The sequence below is a fragment of the Tauraco erythrolophus genome, chromosome 19 (assembly GCF_009769465.1).
Source record: "Tauraco erythrolophus isolate bTauEry1 chromosome 19, bTauEry1.pri, whole genome shotgun sequence".
In the NCBI taxonomy this organism is placed as follows: Eukaryota; Metazoa; Chordata; class Aves; order Musophagiformes; family Musophagidae; genus Tauraco; species Tauraco erythrolophus.
This window is the reverse complement of record NC_141483.1, coordinates 13,413,209-13,431,478: the sequence shown is the minus strand read 5'-3', so window position 1 is coordinate 13,431,478 and position 18,270 is coordinate 13,413,209. Positions and strand designations below refer to the sequence as shown.

The 18,270-nt window shown below is 45.4% G+C and overlaps 1 protein-coding gene across 4 annotated transcripts in view; it reads left to right on the top strand.

The window, feature by feature from the left end:
• The window catches only part of KDM2B (lysine demethylase 2B), a 121,473-nt gene that overhangs the window by 37,841 nt on the left and 65,362 nt on the right, over positions 1–18,270 (top strand). For all 4 annotated transcript variants that reach the window (XM_086623781.1, XM_086623782.1, XM_086623780.1 and 1 more), the window contains exons 7-8: positions 8,606–8,699; positions 9,595–9,748. In XM_086623781.1, coding sequence (XP_086479907.1) covers positions 8,606–8,699; positions 9,595–9,748 — 248 coding nt within the window. The remainder of the gene's footprint in view (positions 1–8,605; positions 8,700–9,594; positions 9,749–18,270) is intronic.

The following is an 18,270-nucleotide window of genomic DNA, read 5'->3' as shown; positions in this document are numbered from 1 at the left end:
CTCTTTCCGAACTGTAATGTCTAAAATAGATTGGTTTAAAATATATACAAAGGAGCATGCAGTCAGTGACATGCAGCATGTACTCTCATTCTGTAAAAATAAACATTTTGGAAGGTAAAAGTCTCCATAAGAGAAGAGCCTCTGTGGCAGGCATCGTGGGGAAGTCTGCTCCTGCAATGTGCTCAGCACCATTGATTGCAGTGGAAGCTAAAGATACTCTATCCTTCTGAAAAAGTAAGCTGCTTGTTAGGGTAACTAGATATGGATAGGAGTGCCAAATTTCACATATGCATTTGGAAATGTCCTGAGTGACTTGCCTAAGGTCACACAATCAGCCAGTGGCACGGCAGAAAATAGAACGTAGGCAACTTGCTTCCTGAGTGATTAGTCTACTGAATAACAGTATGTACAATCTGCTAGAGCTAAGGAACAGAATCATGATTCAGGGCTCCAGAATCCATGCATTGTACAAAGTAAGAAGTAAAGAAAGCCATCCCTTTCTTAGAGCAGGCACGCTCCAGATGCTGAAGAAAATGCACCAAGTGAACAAGGCAAGGCAGAGGTGGTTTAAAGGATAAGGTAGCAACATGACTAACAGAATTTAGCAGAAAAAGCAGAGTATATTCTTGCAGTTCACCACTTGCATCATGAAATGCCAGATGGTAGGTTTCAAAGAGGGATTTTAGAGAAGTAGCAATTCAACAGATTTTGACATGGAGCTTTTCCCATGTGTGGGGGATGGCCTGGTAGAAAGGAAGGAGATGCCTGATGAAGAAGCAGACACAGCCATTGAGGTTGCTGTCACTGGCGGAGTGAAGGTGGAGGTTGACAGCTTGATAAACTAGTAGATGTGATAGGTAGAGGGAAGCTAAACAGTGAAAGACTGCAAGCGCTTGAAATGTGACAATAGAGTTTGATGTGGGGAAAAGAAGTTACCATGCGTGGGAGTCAGAGGCAAGGGTGATGTGGCTGGAGTGATGAGGGCGAGGATGTTGCTAGTGACTAGAGAAAGCTGATGTGTATCGCTGTTGGCACAAAACCCTCATCAGTCTGAGGAAGCAACGAAGATAAAAGCAATAACAAACATTGATATTCTAGCAGCACAAGAGAAGTTATAGTGGATCAGGTCAAAGATCCGTGGCACGCAGTAACCTGTCTGCTGTTGGTTGCTGTCATAGATGCCCTGGGAGAAGTGTAAGAACAGTGTGAGCATAATGTGATGCTGCCCCTTAAAATTACTTTCTGAACATCCACCGTCTGCAGTTCAGGCAGGGGTTATGCTGAGGTGGAAGTGGTTTCTATGTGCTTAGTGACTCTTGAGATATCTTCCCTGAACTTGTCCAGTTTAAATATGAACTCCTTGAGAGATTAGCTTTCTCCATCTTTGGAAATTCACAATGACCCTTTCCTGTATAGATACTAGTCCCAGCTATTGCTGTGAGTACCCAGAGGGTATAAGCCCATATTAAAGAGATCGTGTTCAGTTGTGGAGCTAAACGTCAGCGCTGTCACTTGTTCCACGCTGCCCCTTCTTTTATGCGAATCGTCAATATTCATATGCTTTATTAATGACTGTCGTTGCTCAGAAATGGGATTGTTTCATTTCATTCTTGTTCTTCGCATTCTCTTAATACTGAGTTTGCAGTATGCGATACCCACCATTAACGTGTTCCCTACAAACAAAAAGCACTCCAGCGAAAGCGTTGCGGTTTTGCAGACACAGATGGCATTACCAGACACAAATGTCTGTCTTGGCTCCTGCACGTCAAGTTCCGTGCTGGGAGTGAAGTTAGAGAACGCTCCATCTGCTGCGCTGCTTCGGTTACCAGGAGCACTACGCGCGCTGGAGACCGCCCTGGCTTTCACCTGGACTTGCACCATTAAGTTTTTTAAAAAATTCTGGGTAACGAGGTTATTTTTCTGTCTGTGAGTAAATAACTACATACCTAATAGGAGCCTTAGAGGACTGAATTAAGTGGGGAAATGGTTTATGTCAAAAATATGTAAAACTTCCCAAGTACTACCTCTTAAGCAGTAAGACAACATGGGAAATTAAGGGGATGGCTAGCTGAGATTGTAGTGTGACACACCTCAAACTGATATAAGTTGGCATTGCCCCCGAAAAAATAGTCCCATGCCTACATTGTCCCATCCTCTTTGCTTGAACATGGCTGTTGTGCAGCTGCAGAGTAAACTAGACTGGCAACTGGTCTGGCTGAAAACAGACTCGGAAATAAAGAAGAAAAACTGGTTACTTTTCAGGCCATCCAAACCACCACATGGCTGCGTAAATGCTTGTGCCAAGCAAAGGGAGCTGTTTGATCATCAACAAACCCCTTCTGCACCTCACACAAAGTGCAGGGCCATAAGACACCAGGTGAGCAGAGTGAGCAGCTTGTTGCTACCAAGGAAGTTTGCTCCCCTCTTCCTTCTTACCCATCCCCGGGTGCAAGTTCCTGCAAAGGGCCTTACGAACACAAGAGCCCGATTGAGGGAGGGCAGCGTGCTCAGTGTAACCAGGAGCCAGGGCAGGAGGAAAAGGCAAGGCTGTTGTATCAGCTTTTAGGGGCAGAAGCTGCCCCTAAATACGGCCTTGGATGTCTGTGGTGCTGCCAATCCTAAGGGTAGGAAACTGTGATAAAAGGAAACTGAACTAGGCTCAGAGCTGCTTGCTTTCGTCACGGTGCACCGAAACCATTTTCAAGAAGCTCTAAACAAGCTCAGATTTAGTTCTCGGTTTAAATTCAACGTAGACTGAAGCAATCTGGATACAGCTGACCCTGAACCAACAAAACAAAAAGTACTAATTTGATTTTTTTTTTCCAAAACAGATAGCTCCGCTGAAATGATTATCTTCTTTCTTAAGTTTTGCATTTGTAGCCTTGCAAAATTATTTGCAAAGCAGTGTCTGTGAAACACCAAGTGTGCCAGGACATGATTGCTACAGAAATAATTACAGGCACTTCTAACAACTTTATCAAGTTTGTGCGACGAAACAAATGAAAACAAAAGCCTCAGTCGCCACAACACCCTTTTTGCCTTCAAAACTCTTCCTATTACTTAAAATCACAGTAGTGCTATAAGAGGTCTTTATATTGCTGCTGTCCTTCAGTTAAGGATGTGATATCTTGTATGAAGAAACATCTACCTGTTCACAAAAGGATGCTGCTCTACTACCATGTACTCAGTCCTATTTTCCCTCTCCTAGGCTGTCACTCAGCCATCCATTCCTTTCTATTCATTCCTTTACTAAGTAGGGATGGATTTAAACAGATGCTAAAATGCTCTGCTGAGCTGTGGTCTAATTAGAAGCTGAGGGTGTGCCTCTGGAGACAGAGATTGCCCTTTGATTTGAGGGAGCTTGCAGGTCCCACAACGCAACCCGGCACTGTTTTATGCATGTGAGATGCTCGTATGCACTTTGTATGTCATTTGTGTATTGCTTTTGGTACAAAAGCAGTCTATAAACATAATTACGTACAAGAAAATCAGACCAATAAGCGCAAGTTCTCATTAAAACTTTCCAAGCTAGCAAAGTAAATAGAATTTAATGTCTTCAAGTCAGTGTGTTAGTCTCAAATCCTCCTTTGTGTAGAGCTTGGAGGACTTGTGGTGTCACACCTGTAACTGAAATAAGCACCGGTGATTAAAATGGTTTGTGGTGAGCCTGGAGCTGAACAGCCATGTCACCGGGATGGAGAAACGAGTCACGTTGTCACCAACACCAAAACGCTCTTCCAGGGGCCGACAGTCCTGGCTCACTGCGAATTGGCAGCTTGGCTCGTTTCCTTGTGGCGGCAGGCACCTTCCCAGAAATTTAAACTTCCAATTAAAAAAAAAAAGGCCTCCTCGTTCTTACAGCTCAAAGGTAACCTTCCCAGCGCGAGCTGAATGTACGCCGCAGGCAGCCCAGCGTGGTGGCTGGGTGCCGTTCTGCTGACCCTCTACATGGGCTGTTGATGCCAAAATCTGGCAGCCGAAAGGTAAATAATGCTTTCCCTGTGAATTCCCCACACCTGGCAGCAGCACACTCAGGTGTGAACCCACCTCGTGCCACCGAATCGTGGTGTTTCACCTCGGATGGGAGCCGGGCGAGGTTGGCATGAGGAAGGTGCTGCCACTAACTTTGGTCCCAGCATGATCTGTGGGTGTAATTTGCGGTGGCTTTGTGGAATCTCGGGTGCAGACTGAGGCGCATGGCAGAAAATGGGCTTTCTGTGCTCTGGGGTGTTGGTTTTGCCTGACTGACTCGGATCACATCCCCCTCGGGGCAGGAACCGGCTCTTTCCTGTGCTTTTGAAGCGCCCGGTGCGCGCACCGTTTAATCATCAGTTACTGTTTGGTCTTGATAGGTGGTGGTTTGCTTCTACTTCAGCCAGGAAACTGCCTTTTACTGGGAGCGCTGGTTACCGCTGCCGCGCTCCTGAGCAGGGGAACGGGGGGCCCGGTGCGCCTGTGCCCCCGCGGGGCTGGCGGCGGAGGCCGGGGCCGGGCAGGGCCGCGGGCACGCACCCCGCCGCGGCCCCTGGGTGGGCAGCGCCGGCGGCCGGAGGTGGGTGCTGCGGCGGCCCTCGCCGAGGAGCGGCCCGCGCCCTGCCCCAGGGGGCAGCCGGAGCCCTCCGCTCCGCAGAAGCCTTCGGCCTCCGTGCGGAGCAGCGGCCGGTCCCGCCCTGCGGGGAGCCCCGGGCGGGGGGCCGGGGGTGGGGCGGCAGACGGGCCCCGTGTCTCCCGGGTGACAACGGGCTCTTTTGTCTTGCGGCGTAATTTGTGGCTTTCGGTTACGGGGCCCCAGAGCGGGAGCGCTGCTCGGCGCGGGTCAGGCCGTTAGCGCGCGGACTCGCCCGGAGGTAGCTATTGTTTCCTGCCGCCTCCCCTCCAGCTCCCGCTTCCAGATGCTGGGAGGCGAGGCCTGGGAGAAGGGGGCCCCGGCGTGCCGGGATGCTGCCGGCAGCCGCCGCAGCCTCCCTCGTCCGACGCCTGGGAGCGCCTCTCCCGCCTCGGCGAGCGGAGGGCGAACGCCCCGAGCAGGGCCTGCGCCGTTTCCCCCGCGTTGGCACTCGCAGTTGGCTCATGGGTTTGTGGTATTCGGTTTCAGGCTTAGGGATTCCAACCAGCCGGCGCTGCTCCTGGGAGGAAGGAAGAGTGAGCTATACTTTTCTCATTGGCCCGAACAAAAAACAGAAGCCTCTGCTGGGGTTTGGGAGTGGTTTATGGGCTGAGCTCAGTGGCAGGGGAGCCCTCGCAATGCCAGAGGGAATAGAGCCGTATGGTGCGCGGTACCTATTGCGAGAGAACAGGAGCTAAGCCCAGGGTAATGCCGCCTCTGCGTGCGCTCGCGTCTCCCCCGGCTCCATGTGCATGTGCGTTGGCTCTGCGTCCCCCTCCGTGTCCGTGTCCGCGTGCGTGTGCGCCTTCGCATCCCGGCGTGGCTGTCGCTGTCTTTGTTTCGCCGTTTGCTCGCGGGTCCGTGGCGCTGCGTGGCGAGTGCATTGTGGGTTTGCCTGGTGGGAGTGTGGTATCCGCGCCGGCTCCGCGGTGTTGCTGTGTTCCCAGCTCTCCGTGTTCGCTTAGTGGTTTGGCTTCGTTTGTGTCATCTCCCTGGCTGTTTTGGGGGTATCTCTGTGTTTGCTCTTCCCCATGAGTTTGCAGGTTACTCCATATTTCTTCGCATCGTTTCTCTAACAAATTTCCCCAGGATTTTTGGGGGGAAAGTTCCCTTTTCCCCCACACCACAAATCCTTCCTCCAAAATAACAGTACATTAACTTGAACAATTTCAGGCTTGTGGAGAGCATAAAACAAACTCTTCAGTGGGGAAGGGAAGCTTCCCCACAACAGGATTGCAAGCAGCTGCATGTTTTAAAGCCCTGACTGAGGCTGTGCAGGGAGGTAAAGTGGAGTATGCAGGGATTGGATGTGGTTGCAGCTGGGAAAAAAAATCGAAGTTGGGGCATCTTTTGCGTCGCCTGTTATTTTCAGGTTGTGAGTCTGGTCAGGTTGTCTCTCTGTCCCCTGCCTGGGATTGTGTTCCTGTAACCCGCTTTACCTGTTCTGGCCCAGAGAGCTGCGACCAGAGCACGCAGTGGGATGTAGTTTCTAGATTTCTTTCAACATGGATGCTGTGTTATGGCTTTTTTTCCTCCCCCCCCCCCCCCCCCTTTTTTTTTTTCATGATGGAAAAACCTGAAAAGTTGAGTCGTTCCCCAAATTAGCAGCTGTTAGTGATGAGAAGCTGCTTGCTGAGGTTGGAGCTGAGCGGTGTGTAAGATTAGCTGTGGCATGGAGCTGTGCTGGGACCATGTGACTGCGGTGTACATTGGAAGAGGAAGCTGTAGAGGTCAATGCAAAGGCATTGTGCCAGGCTCTGGCAGCAAGGGAGAGCGCTCTATGGCGGAAGATCGCTTTTTTCAGGCTCCTCAGCCTTTTCGGGAGCCGTTGGGCTTGGACAAAAGCAGCCCTGTAAGATCAACAGCAGAAATTAAATGGCATGGCTCGTTTGAGGATGGAAAGAAAAACTGGGTTTTTCCCAAATGCTTTGTAGGTTTTTATTAATCACCATATGTGGCTCTTTCACTAAACCCACCTTTATTGGAATGGAAATTGTTGTGTTTAGAGGAGTTTCAAGAAAACAGAGGGAATAGGGAGAAAAACAAGGGTAAAAAAAAAATATTGAGCGTTCACAGTTCTCTCTCTTGGTGTTTTCTCACAAAACTAAATTTTAAGGACTTTGATTTGACAGAGAATTCAGTCCCGTTATTTCCTCTCTGAACACAAACACATCGACATCTTCAAGTTTAGATTATTGACTCCTGAGGAATAAATAAAACTGACTAATGCTCAGGCCGTTTACGCTCTGTCAGAATATCTTAATATGAACAGGTAATCGTTGGCAGGTATCACTGACTTAGAAAATTTTTGTTGGTGTGATGTATTTTACATCTGACCTTTTGGAAACTGAAAATAATCGATTCCGTGGGGGTTTTAATTTTTTACTTTTAAAACAACGTGAGCCTCTAATACTCAACACTGCCCACAAACTGAGAATTTCCATGTTGGTTTTTTGTTGTTGTTGTTTTCTGAGCAATTATTCAATCTGTGACTTTTTGCAGTTTGGCTGGAAGAAAGGCAACTTCCTTTCTGGGCTTCTTTTATTGTTTTTAAATTCTATCTGACTTGTAATCAACAACGTCTTGATAGAGAAAACATAAAAGGAGAAATGAAAAAAAAAAAGTATTTGGGAGGGAAGGACTCATATTTTGAAATGGAGCATATTGAGAGTCTAGACAGCTTCTTGGCTAGCTGTGATTTTTTGAAGCATCTGAAATACCCCAGGGGCAGAAAAAGCTCTCTTCCTGCTTCTGAAGCCTTAAAAAAAAAAAATAAAATTCCAGAGTAGGCAAGAGGAGAGACGCCTAATTGCGGGAGGAGAGGTTTTAATTGTGAGATGAAGGCGCAGGACCTTTTTTGAAGCCCACAAATTGACTGTCTTCATGACAGCATTGCGTATCATTCTGTCAACTCGGGCTCGGGATGTGGTTGCTAGGCAGCGGGCTCTTATGTACCTATATTCTCTCTGATTTGCCAGCCTTCTGCAGACACATGGTAAGGTCCCTTCCAGCCTATCATCTAGAGGGACTTTTGCACGCCGTCTGCATACTGCTGAGATTCTCTCTACCTGAATGTGATGAGAAAAAGACACAGTTCAATGAAAGCTTTTTTCTTTTTTTTGACAAATCCCGTTCTGGTACGGTTTCCATAACACCCTTCCAAAAAAAAAAAAAAAAAAAAAAAAAAGCCATGAAACGGAGACCGGAACAAGGAAAAGAGGTTAGTGGGTTAAGTGGTGTGTGTTTCCTGCGTTTGCAAAGGTGCCTGTAGTGAGGAGGGCGGCTGTAATTCGGCCATTCCTTACAGATGGTGGCTGGAGGCTCGAGATTCAGGCAGCGAGATGGGAGCTCTTGTAGCTCTTTCCAGCGATGCCGACTTTAAACTGCTTTGAAAACCTGAATCAAGACGGCATAAAAAATAGTGGATTTGATACTTAGCGATGCTGCCAGCTGGTTCCTTTATGTGTTGTGGTGCAGAAATGCCTAGAAATGTGAACAAAAAGGAGTTAATTTGCCAAATGAGGTTTCTGTCCCCCAGTCTTTGCAAAAATGGCATTAGTGGCAAGTAGGTAAAGAACGTTCAGGAGGATTTATAAGCAAATTAGATTTTTCAAAACTTTGCTCTTTGAAGCAATTTGGGTGCAACTTTTGGAGAAGGTTTTGTTTCTCAACCAGCGAAGGGAGAGCATTAAACAAGTTACCCCAGGGACTGGCAGTGGCATAAGAAGTATTTCTGAACAACATAACTTTTAATGTTTTTCCATTCCTTAACTGCGAAAGCTTTCGTTCCAGTTGTACGAATAGCAAACTCAACCTTGGAGATAGATGTTTTTCAGCAGAAACCAAGTTATAGTTACTTCGTGAGACAAACCCCGGTAGTATAAACGCAGAAACTTAATTGGTGGAAACAGTATCACACATGCAGTTAACCTCTGCAAAATAAGAGGTGAAAAATACTGTTTCAGACTGATTCGTCTTTGTCCTTCGCTCTGCTTACAGGTACTGTTTGATGAGTGTGAAAGGATGCTTCACTGATTTTCATATTGATTTTGGAGGCACTTCAGTGTGGTATCACGTTTTCCGTGGGGGGAAGGTAGGTGAACCTTGTTTGATATTTGGTTTTATTTCTCTGTACTTCTTACGGAGGGGAGGAGTTGCTTGCTGGTTTTGGGGGGGTGGGGACATGGGGGGCTAGTCAGCGATCAGTCTATTTCAGCCAGCCTTGTTGATGTACAGGGAGTTTGCTGAACTGGAAGGACACCATTCACCTTTATGAAGCAAACGAGTGATTTATTTGAAATACCGAACACGTTATTTGCTGTCGGTGGTGCTTTTAGGCTCGTTATTGCTGCCTGGTTTAGAAGCGTCTTGCAGTGGGTGTGTGGCTGTGTGTATCCTTGTTGGGTCAGAGTGCCCTCGCAAGTCTCCTCCTGGAGCTAGAGCTTCTGTTTCCTTTTAGACATTCCATGTTCCTTCAGTGTGCACATACACACTGTGCCTGAACGGAAATATTACAGGATACAGAAGCGTTAAAATATACAGCATGTATGGCTGCATTCACATCTTTGCTGTTTTAGGTTGCTTTTCCCAGCTCTAGTATAGACAGCGTATGGTGGGAACTGGAAAAAATACGGCAGATTGAGCATCTCTGTGGTACAGATACTGTTCTTCTACATAGTCCAACAGAGTTGTACTATCCAACGCACTGTTTTGAACTGAAAGTAAACTATGCAGGTATCTTCTGAGTAAGATGGGTCATGGAAGAGAGACGACAAGTGACAGTTATCTTGCCACTTCCAGCACGCGGACTAATTGCTCCTGCTGCCTGCCTCTACGTACAACACCTGGAAAACGTGTTTTATGCAGAAAGCAGGCTTGGTGTTTACAAATGTGTTCATTTGTCTAACACGTGATAACCTTGTTGGAATTTCTCAGCTGTTTATTTTTGTTGACTGTTGATAATAGTTAAATCTTTGTTTTATTTTTAGATCTTCTGGCTGATTCCGCCTACTCTGCAGAATCTAGAACTTTATGAAGAATGGGTTCTCTCAGGAAAGCAAAGTGATATCTTTCTGGGAGACAGGGTGGAACGATGCCAAAGAATTGAGCTGAAACAAGGCTATACGTTCTTCATTCCTTCAGGTATTGCTTGTTAACTAACTGGTTTTGAAATCACTGGAATTGTGTTTGACTAACAGTTCTCAGTAAAATAATTCTTCATGTCTAAAACCCAATACTGAGCTCTTTATTTGCTGTGGCAAAAGAAAGGCTAGGGACCGAATGCACTTAAATTTCTAGAAATTGACCCATCCAGACTGATAAATGTTGTACTGTGATGAAGCATGTGCAGTGGTCGCTTGTGCTGTACTGGGAAAAAGGAGACAGGACTTGGGTCTCTGGGGCTGTCGGTCCACCACTTCTCATCCGAGTCATACTGGCTTTTGCCATAGTTAGCTGTCTTGGAAAAATATTTTTCTGGTTTTGTGGCCTCTTCTGACAGGTTTCACCTGCAGTTCAGTAACCTACTTCTTTGCCTCTGTCTGTAGACAGAGATGGGTCGCAATTCCATGATGGAGCTCAGTGGAGATTCCAGTACATGGAAGAGCAGGCGCTGTGCTCCCTCAGGATTGCTTCTTGGGGAAACAACTTTGTTTTATTGTCGTAACTCTTCAGAACTTCTGCTGATGGAGATGGTACTGAATCTGGACATCTTCCAGTAGCCCAGCCACGCTTAATTTTTACGCTACTGCCCACCTCAGTTGCGTTACATGATTGAGGCTCTTCTTGCAAAGCAACCAAATAGTCGCTGCTTTGAAGGCTGGTGGCTTCAGCCCTTTCTGCTTCTGCCTAAATGGGTTTAAAGGTGGTGTAATCTATAACACTTCTTGTTTAAGATGACATCAGGCTTTGCTCTCTTTAACTATTACGGGACCGTAAGTTTGTTTATAATGAAATAACACATTGCCTCTGTCTAGTGGATCTTACCAGGGAGATGAATATAGGTAGCCATTCTACGTGACAGGAGGACAGGTTGGTAGTTCTTCTGCTCTAGAATTACTCTGTGGAAATAGGATTATTGTTTTTTAATCCTGGAGACAGAGAGAATGCAGGTCATGCAAAGATGGTGACGATGTTCTTGCCAACTAGGGAGCATTGTTAGTATCAGCTGAAGGCCACGATTTTGCACATTTGTAAGTATTCGGTAAGAATCAGCCTGGAAGGTGACAGGCAAGATGACTTTGAGAGTGGAGGAGTTAATCCATTAAAGGAATTAGGTCTTCCCTTGAAACAGGTCAGAATGTGCTGTTACTGTTTGAACTGGGTATTTGAGTGTGCCTGTGCTGTTTGCTTAGATCCCGTTACTGCATCTTCATATTTATCTTCATTCCCCTGTGAACAGCCTCCTACGAATAAGACTTTCTGTATGTTAGTTTAGTCATAGCCAGCAGTTGGAATGCAGCAAGTTGTGGGAGCTTGTACAGGACACAGCTGTAACATGGTGGCTGAAGTGAAGTGATTCTATGATTCCAAATGTGTTTTTTGACTGTAGTTTCTGTTTTCTTAGGAAAACCCAAAGTATAGAAATGCAAATACCTCAGATGTTTTAGGCTTCATGCCATCTTTGAAAGGCAAATATGCATAATTTCTCCGTAAGCACCTCGTGGGTTCAGGGATGTTTTCTCTGCTGTATTTTGTTGGGAAAACTTATTTGCAATTCTCTTACTTATGTGAAAGGGCATTATTTCTATGTTTGTTTTAAGAGTATGGAAATGCCTAATTAAAGGTTGTTCCAGGTCAGCGAATTGAGCTGTAGCTGTGTAAAGCAGGTCAACTCCTACGACCTCTTTGCTCTGGTTTGTGAGTATCACATTTGTTAATGTTTGAATGTGTTTTGTATGTGTAAGTGTTCGTAGTGTTTAGATTCCGATAACAGGTGCCTGTAAAACCAGTGTGTCTCATACTTTCAATTGAGCCTGATAAACTCTTGACCAGAGGAGAGTACCTTCTAATTACAGGTCTGGTCACAGAAAACGTAGCGTGATCTGGCTAGTGCTCAGCTGGACTGTGAATGGAGAGCATTTCAGCAAAGGAGCTTTTCCATAAATTATTCTGCTCTGCTTCTGTTTTCAAGTTGGTTTTGGGGGTGGTCCTAGAAATGCAGCTATACCATAGCAGCATAAGGATGAAGTAGGTAGAGAGGACTGTAACAAGACACATGAGGGGGTGAGATCATCGGCCTGTGGGAGATGGAAGGTTTCTCTGAGGATCTAGGATTAGCAGGAGATCCACTAAATCCCTGAAACTACAATCCACTTGGACAAGAATGGGAATTATTCTTACAGAAAGCATAATTATAGTGCTCACCAGGGCCTCAGGGTATTTTCCTCTCCATCACTGCCATCATCCTTTCAAGATTAAGTTTAAACCAGTTAATTTCTACCTGTGCTTCTAACTCTGCAAAGCACTGAGAGGCATGGTCACAGCTGTGGGATCAAGGAGAAATTGAGCAAAGTATTGTCACCATAGCGAGTCGTTACGGGCCAAGATGCATCTTGCAACATTTTAGGAGTCCCTCCTAAGTGTGTGGTGGGAAGAAGTAACCTGGGATTCTGAGGGATGCCGTGTCAGGGGCCTTGTGTAGGAGCCAAGCTGTGCTCCTGATGGCCCCCTGGGACTTCTCCAAACAAGTGATGCACCGTTGCAAGTTCTCACCTCTGACTTTACCGCTTCTCAGTGATGAGTCAAGGCTGATCATCTCTGGTAAAGTCTGCGGTAAAGTGATAAAATCAGCAAGGAACCTGGCCTTTTCCATTATTATAATTGTCTAAACTGATGTCAGCATAGTTGTTGATTGAGAAATGTACCACGTTGTGCCATGCTGAGGTTTATGGCCAGATGCAGATTCAAGGTGTTAAAACGGTTGAAAGTTCGAGGGGGACAGAAGCTATAGTCACTACCAGCGTCAGCAAAGGATTATTTTTTTCTGTAAATTCTGAGTGTTGTTTCCCCAGGATGGGAGAATGCTTGTCCTTATGCAGGAAGACATTAGAAAAGAATGCTACGGCCCTAGGGTGTTTGCGCTGTGTATGTTACCTTGAGCTGTGTTTAATCTTTCATGTAATTACAGATGGAATTCGGACAAGGTAACACATCTTATTTTGGTACAGCGGACAGTGGATGCTGCATATCTGACCCGCTTGCCAAATGGAAGGGAAATTCTTTATAGAGTGTGCTTCTCTTCTCAGGTATAAATTGTGATGATCTGGAAGAGGAAAAGCATAATCTCAGTGCTCGATTACTGTCTCAGTAGGGAAACAATGAAATTTTATCAGTCACAATCAAATCTAGAGCTTGTCCAGTATTATTTGTGCTGAAGCTTTCTTCTGTACTGCATGTATGTCCAGCGATGACTTGCAGGAGGGATGTGTGAGGTGTTGGAAGTCCATTGTGATGTCATTACGGAGAAGTGGTTCAGATATCTCTCATGACTGTGCTGAGAACATGCAGAACCAGTGTTTGGGCAGCATCCGTCAGATTTCTACAACTCAGAATTAGTGCAGGCGTGTGTTTCTGGCTTGTATGCAGCCGTTTGTTCTGTTACGTCCTGATTGCTCCCTTACAGCCTGCTTGAAATACTGCTCACTAAGTTAATGCCAATGTGTTACACAGTTTTTTAATATCTTTAGTGCTTCTTCTTTTACTTAAAGTGTTCTTCTCCTTTGACATCACTGTATAACTTCACTGGAACCTTTTCTCTCTCCTCCTCTTGCCCTTCACCTGCCACTCCAGTCTTTATGCTTTGTAGACCGTCTTTTACTTCTATCCTTCCGTTTATTCTTTCAAGTGGTGCGTTGTGCATCACATTCCCTTCCATCTCGATTCTCTGAACACCACGTTAGTCTCTTGTGTACTCCTAAATGTCACTGTTGTTACCTAAACCCAACCTCAAAACTAAGCATACACAAAATGAAAAATTTATCCTTTTTCAATCTACTTGCTCTTTTGAGTCTTTTCGTCTTGCTGAATATGTCATTTTGATTGTAAGTGATGGAGCTCTGACATGGATATTGTCCTTCTCCTGCTTCCCTGTTCTCTTCTGCAAACAAGACCTTGCAGTAGTTTTAAATATGTTAAGCTTGTTTGCTTTTTTTCCTCAATTTCCTGCCAGACCTCCCTTTCAAAAAACTGACCTTTTCTTTTGCTTGGTGTAGACACTTGCACTTGAAATTCAAGAGCGTTTGCACGTGCAAAATTGGGACATCCAACAGCAGGCCAACTGGTAGTCTCTTGTGGAAAATTTGTCTTGCAGTATTTGTCTCTGTTGTTAATATTGTGTATAATAATTATGTGTCTTGAAAAGGTGAACTTGAGCCACTTCTGGATTGGTTTTGGTAATGTAGTCTGCCAGTATATGGATAAACTTGGATTTTCTTCTCCTTTTGTGAAGAGCAGTTTCACTGGCCTCTGAGGAAGCTGCCGCACTCACTGTGGGTACAGTTCGATGCCAGGGTTTGCAGTGTGATTGGTCTAAGAAGGTTTGTGAACATACTGGGTTTGGTTCCTTTGAGAGATGACTAATACTACCAAGGGTTACTCTAACCGTCCTCTGTTTCTTACAGTCTTTTTCTGAGCCTCTGCTGCTGGTCAGAGGCAGTAGACTCATGAGCAGGTATGCTTGTGGGTTCACTCTGCATGCGTGTTCTTACTGTAGGCTTTCCAAATATGTAGTTTTAATGTGAGTACATTGAAGGGATGAGATGATGTGGTGTGTGTGAACTGGTAGTTTAGAGAGCTGGCTTTGTAGGGGAGCACAAATCCTCAAGTATCTGGGCCATTTTGAGTGACTTTTGTCTCTTCTTTAAATCTGATAGTAATGGTCCCAGTAACAGACGACTCCATGGTCCTGAAAATAATAGTCCAAGAAGCCACTTTGCATTTTTTATTTCTGAAAATTGAATAATGGACTGCCATTGAATATTGTAGAAGACTTTTGCAGTGCTGGTTTATTAGACGTGCCCATCATCAAAATCCAGACAGGGTAACTTACTGTTAACTGGACATGGTGTTCCTTTCTGATTCCTCTTTAGGCTTCTCACTAGTGTTGCTGCATGCTATTTCATAACAGTTGTGTTTCACCTTGGAGTTGGCGGTGTTCCACTGAGGAGTAAGCTGTTTGTTTTACTTTATTTTTCTTATGTTCTTTACAATGCACTTTGGGGCCTTTGACATGGAGACATGCTATTATAATCTCTCTTAATTTCTTGAGAGCTGAAGAATGAGCCACAGTCTTAACAAAATATTCTCATTTGTCTGTGGTGATTATTATGGTAACATGAGAGTGCTCCAAAGTTCTTTTTTCTAGTCAAATGCAGAAATAATGACTTTTCTCAGATGAGTGTTTCTGGGAAGGAACGTGGACAGAAAGGGATGTTCTGTGCTGGACTCTAGGAGCTATTTGCAAGGATGTGAAGTGCTTCAAATACTGTATCGGTGGTTATCAGTAGGATTCTGCCTATTGCAAGTATGCTGGCTTAGGTCACCTCTGCTATGCCAGTCAGAATTTGATGAATTATTATGTAATGGGACCAGAAGGTAGCATATAGTCTTTATGTCAAGGAGAATGACAGGCTATTAAAATCTGACTGGTAAATTTTTTGCAGGGAGTTGTGCTAGGGCTGTGTAGCTGCCCGGCTATTTTTGGTTGCTGTTCGCTTTTCCCGTTTCAGGAGCTTCCCCTGATATTAATGGAAGCTCCTTGCCTGGAACCTTTAGGGACCAAGTGATGAAGATCAGCACAGAGGATCAGAGAGGAAAGTTTTTGCCTCGAGTGTCTGCGTTCAGATAGAAGGTGACAGTGTAATGTTGGATTTTTAGTTCTGTTCCTCTGCAGTGCTCTACCTAATTCTTATCATATGATATAAGATTGAGAGTTGCTGTATTACTTGTACTACCAGGGCAAAATTACTAATTTTTTTACTTTTAAAATGTAAGCATGATGTTTCCTTGATATTTTTGGTTGTGGGCACTATTATGATATGATCATTCTTTTGAGATGAGAGAATTAACATCTTATTTGATGGCAATGCCCACTGTAAGGTTGTCTCCTTAGTCACTTTGTATTTTTGATATGTATATTTTTCATCTTTTCCACCCCAGTTGCTGTAGAATTGCAGGAAAGTGTATATGCTTTCTATTTCACAAAACAAAATATCTTTGCAGTTACTACTGGAAACAGATGCACCACGGTTTTGGCTTGGAGCTTGTAGTCTGTTTGCCCCGTAGCTTTCTAAGTTAATATTCTTTTTTATTGTTCTCAGGTGGATGATTGCATCCTCGAAGATACAGTAGGAATTTGCAGGCCCCTGAAATCTTCTAAAAAATTTGCAGTGTTTAATAATACTTGTTTTATAAAATTCAGAAGATAATGAGATTGTATCTTTCTTGTAACTGTTCAGAAAAGCTTTTGTTACTGTTAATTTTACCTTCTTGATTTACTAGAGATGATAACATCTAAATATTCAAGTGTATCTTAGAAGTGGTGGAATAATTCGTAACTGTAAATCAGCTGAGAGTATTTCTGGTCCTCCTGAATAGAATTCCTGCTCAATGTTGGCTTGGCTTCATAAACTAGGACTGTTTTGGGAAGGAAGAAATACTCATTAATCACCAAGAACTGAAATAAAAAAGATCTTTTTTATCTCAACTTCAGAAAAACCGTAAGTGGACCGTCGTCTTGTTGAGGCTTGAAATGAGGGTTGTGAGCTGTGACTGTGCAGTGTCTGCACTCTCCGAGCCGTCTGTCCCCGTCAGCTGAGCTCATCTCCGTGCTGGAACAGGGAGTGTGCTCCAGCCAGGAGCGGTGGGACCAGCCTGTCAAGGAAGGACAGGCTGCTTCCACCTTCACTCAGTCGTTACTACTGGCCACACAGGCTGGTTTGAAACTCATCACCCACGAGGAAGAGTTTTCTAATTCCTGACTAATCCTTGAAGCCGCACAGTGCGTGTCTTTCTGTCATCTATACGATTTAATTGTAGCCTTAGATAGTGTTTAGCAGGTGCTTTTGTTTGTGTCTTTCAGCCCAAAATGAACAATATCTAATTCCACTGAATTTTGACTTTTTCACTCCTGAATCCATTTGTTCTGATATTACTCCAGTGCTTTTTTTAGCATGAAGGATGAAACTGAATTTGTGACATTTTATTCTGTGTTGCTTTCCCTTTTTTGGAGAACATGACAGTTTTTGAGAGTATTACTGAGGGGAGAGATGTTGATCTCCTGTCTTGCACTAACCCAGGAGACAGAGGGTTGTGCAGTAGTACCAGGATTTATGTGAGCAGTAGAGAGCAGTCACTGAGGAGAGAACGGATGCCACTGGCCTCAGAGGGGTCTGTATTGGAGGTGTTGTGGTGAGTTTTTGCTGTGAGAGCTGAAGGATGCAGGAGCAGACATGGCAGGCTGTCCAGCACAGAGTGACATGATCGTACATGTCAACAGACCTGTCAGTTCATCCCGTGAAAAGTGGTGGCGTAGCCGGAGGCGAGGCAGGCGGGATGTATTGGTGTGGATGACGTTCAGGCAATCCCCTTGGCCGTCTTTTTTGTGTGCGCATACGTGCAGCTTGCTTGGGAATGGCCACAATGAACATTTCATCCTCCTCGGTTTATTTCGGAGTCGTGCTTGTATCTAAGCAGTGGGAATGAATCGAATGTGCCATCCAAGCTCGTCTGTTCTCAGAGCTCATTTCCACAATATAGTACCCTCATGGAAACTGTTTCCTGTTTTCTGCTCGTCTCTGTTTCCTCCTACTTTTCTGGTGCTGGCCTCTTTGGTTTTTCTCTGTACACAGCCTCATTAATACTAGAATAGGAGAATTTTAGGTTTTTTTTCCTTTGTATTATCTGTTCCAATCTTCCTGGCTTTCTACCTTGTAAATTCTCCATCTTTTTTGTCTAATCTTGCCCATAGTGTCCTACGTCCCTGGAAAACACCTCTTGGTGCTTGTTTCTCTGCGGTTTCAATATGGCACATACGTTCCTCAGGCAAATCAAAGCTATTTGGGGATGCAGCATGACTGAAAAAAGCTATACAGCTGAGTGGCCAAAATCTGTCCTGTGAGCAGGTGACTCCTCTGACAGGGCTGCGTCCTGGAGCAGGCAGAGGGGCTGTGAGCTGGATCCTGCGTGTGGGAGCACGTGAACTGCTGGAGGTCTGGGAATTCCCTGGGACTCAGCTGCATGCCCAGCTCAACGCTGTTTGACAGCGAAGGGATGGTACCCACAGGCATCGTCCTTACCCATCTCCGAGCTGTGCCTGGAAATCATCCTTGTCATGGTTTGATGTGGAGGGGGGGGTGGTTCTGGTGGCAGGAGAGGGATTTTGCTCCCTGCGACCTCCCCAGTTTTGGATCCGGGTTAGGCTTAGTTCTGGCCACCAGATCAGACTGCCATCCCCCTCGGGGTTGAGCCAATAGGGCGCCTCTGCGAATTGCCCTATTTAAGTCAGGACAAGGGAACCGGAAAAGGTGCTTCGCCCAGGATCGACCAGAGAAGGGAGGAGGGCACTGCCCCCGCTCCCTGGCTCCCGGCCGGGCGGCTGCCTGCGTCGGGCCGGCGCCGCCCACGGAGAATGGCGGCGGCGGAGCCAGCTGGGGAACTCGGGGGCA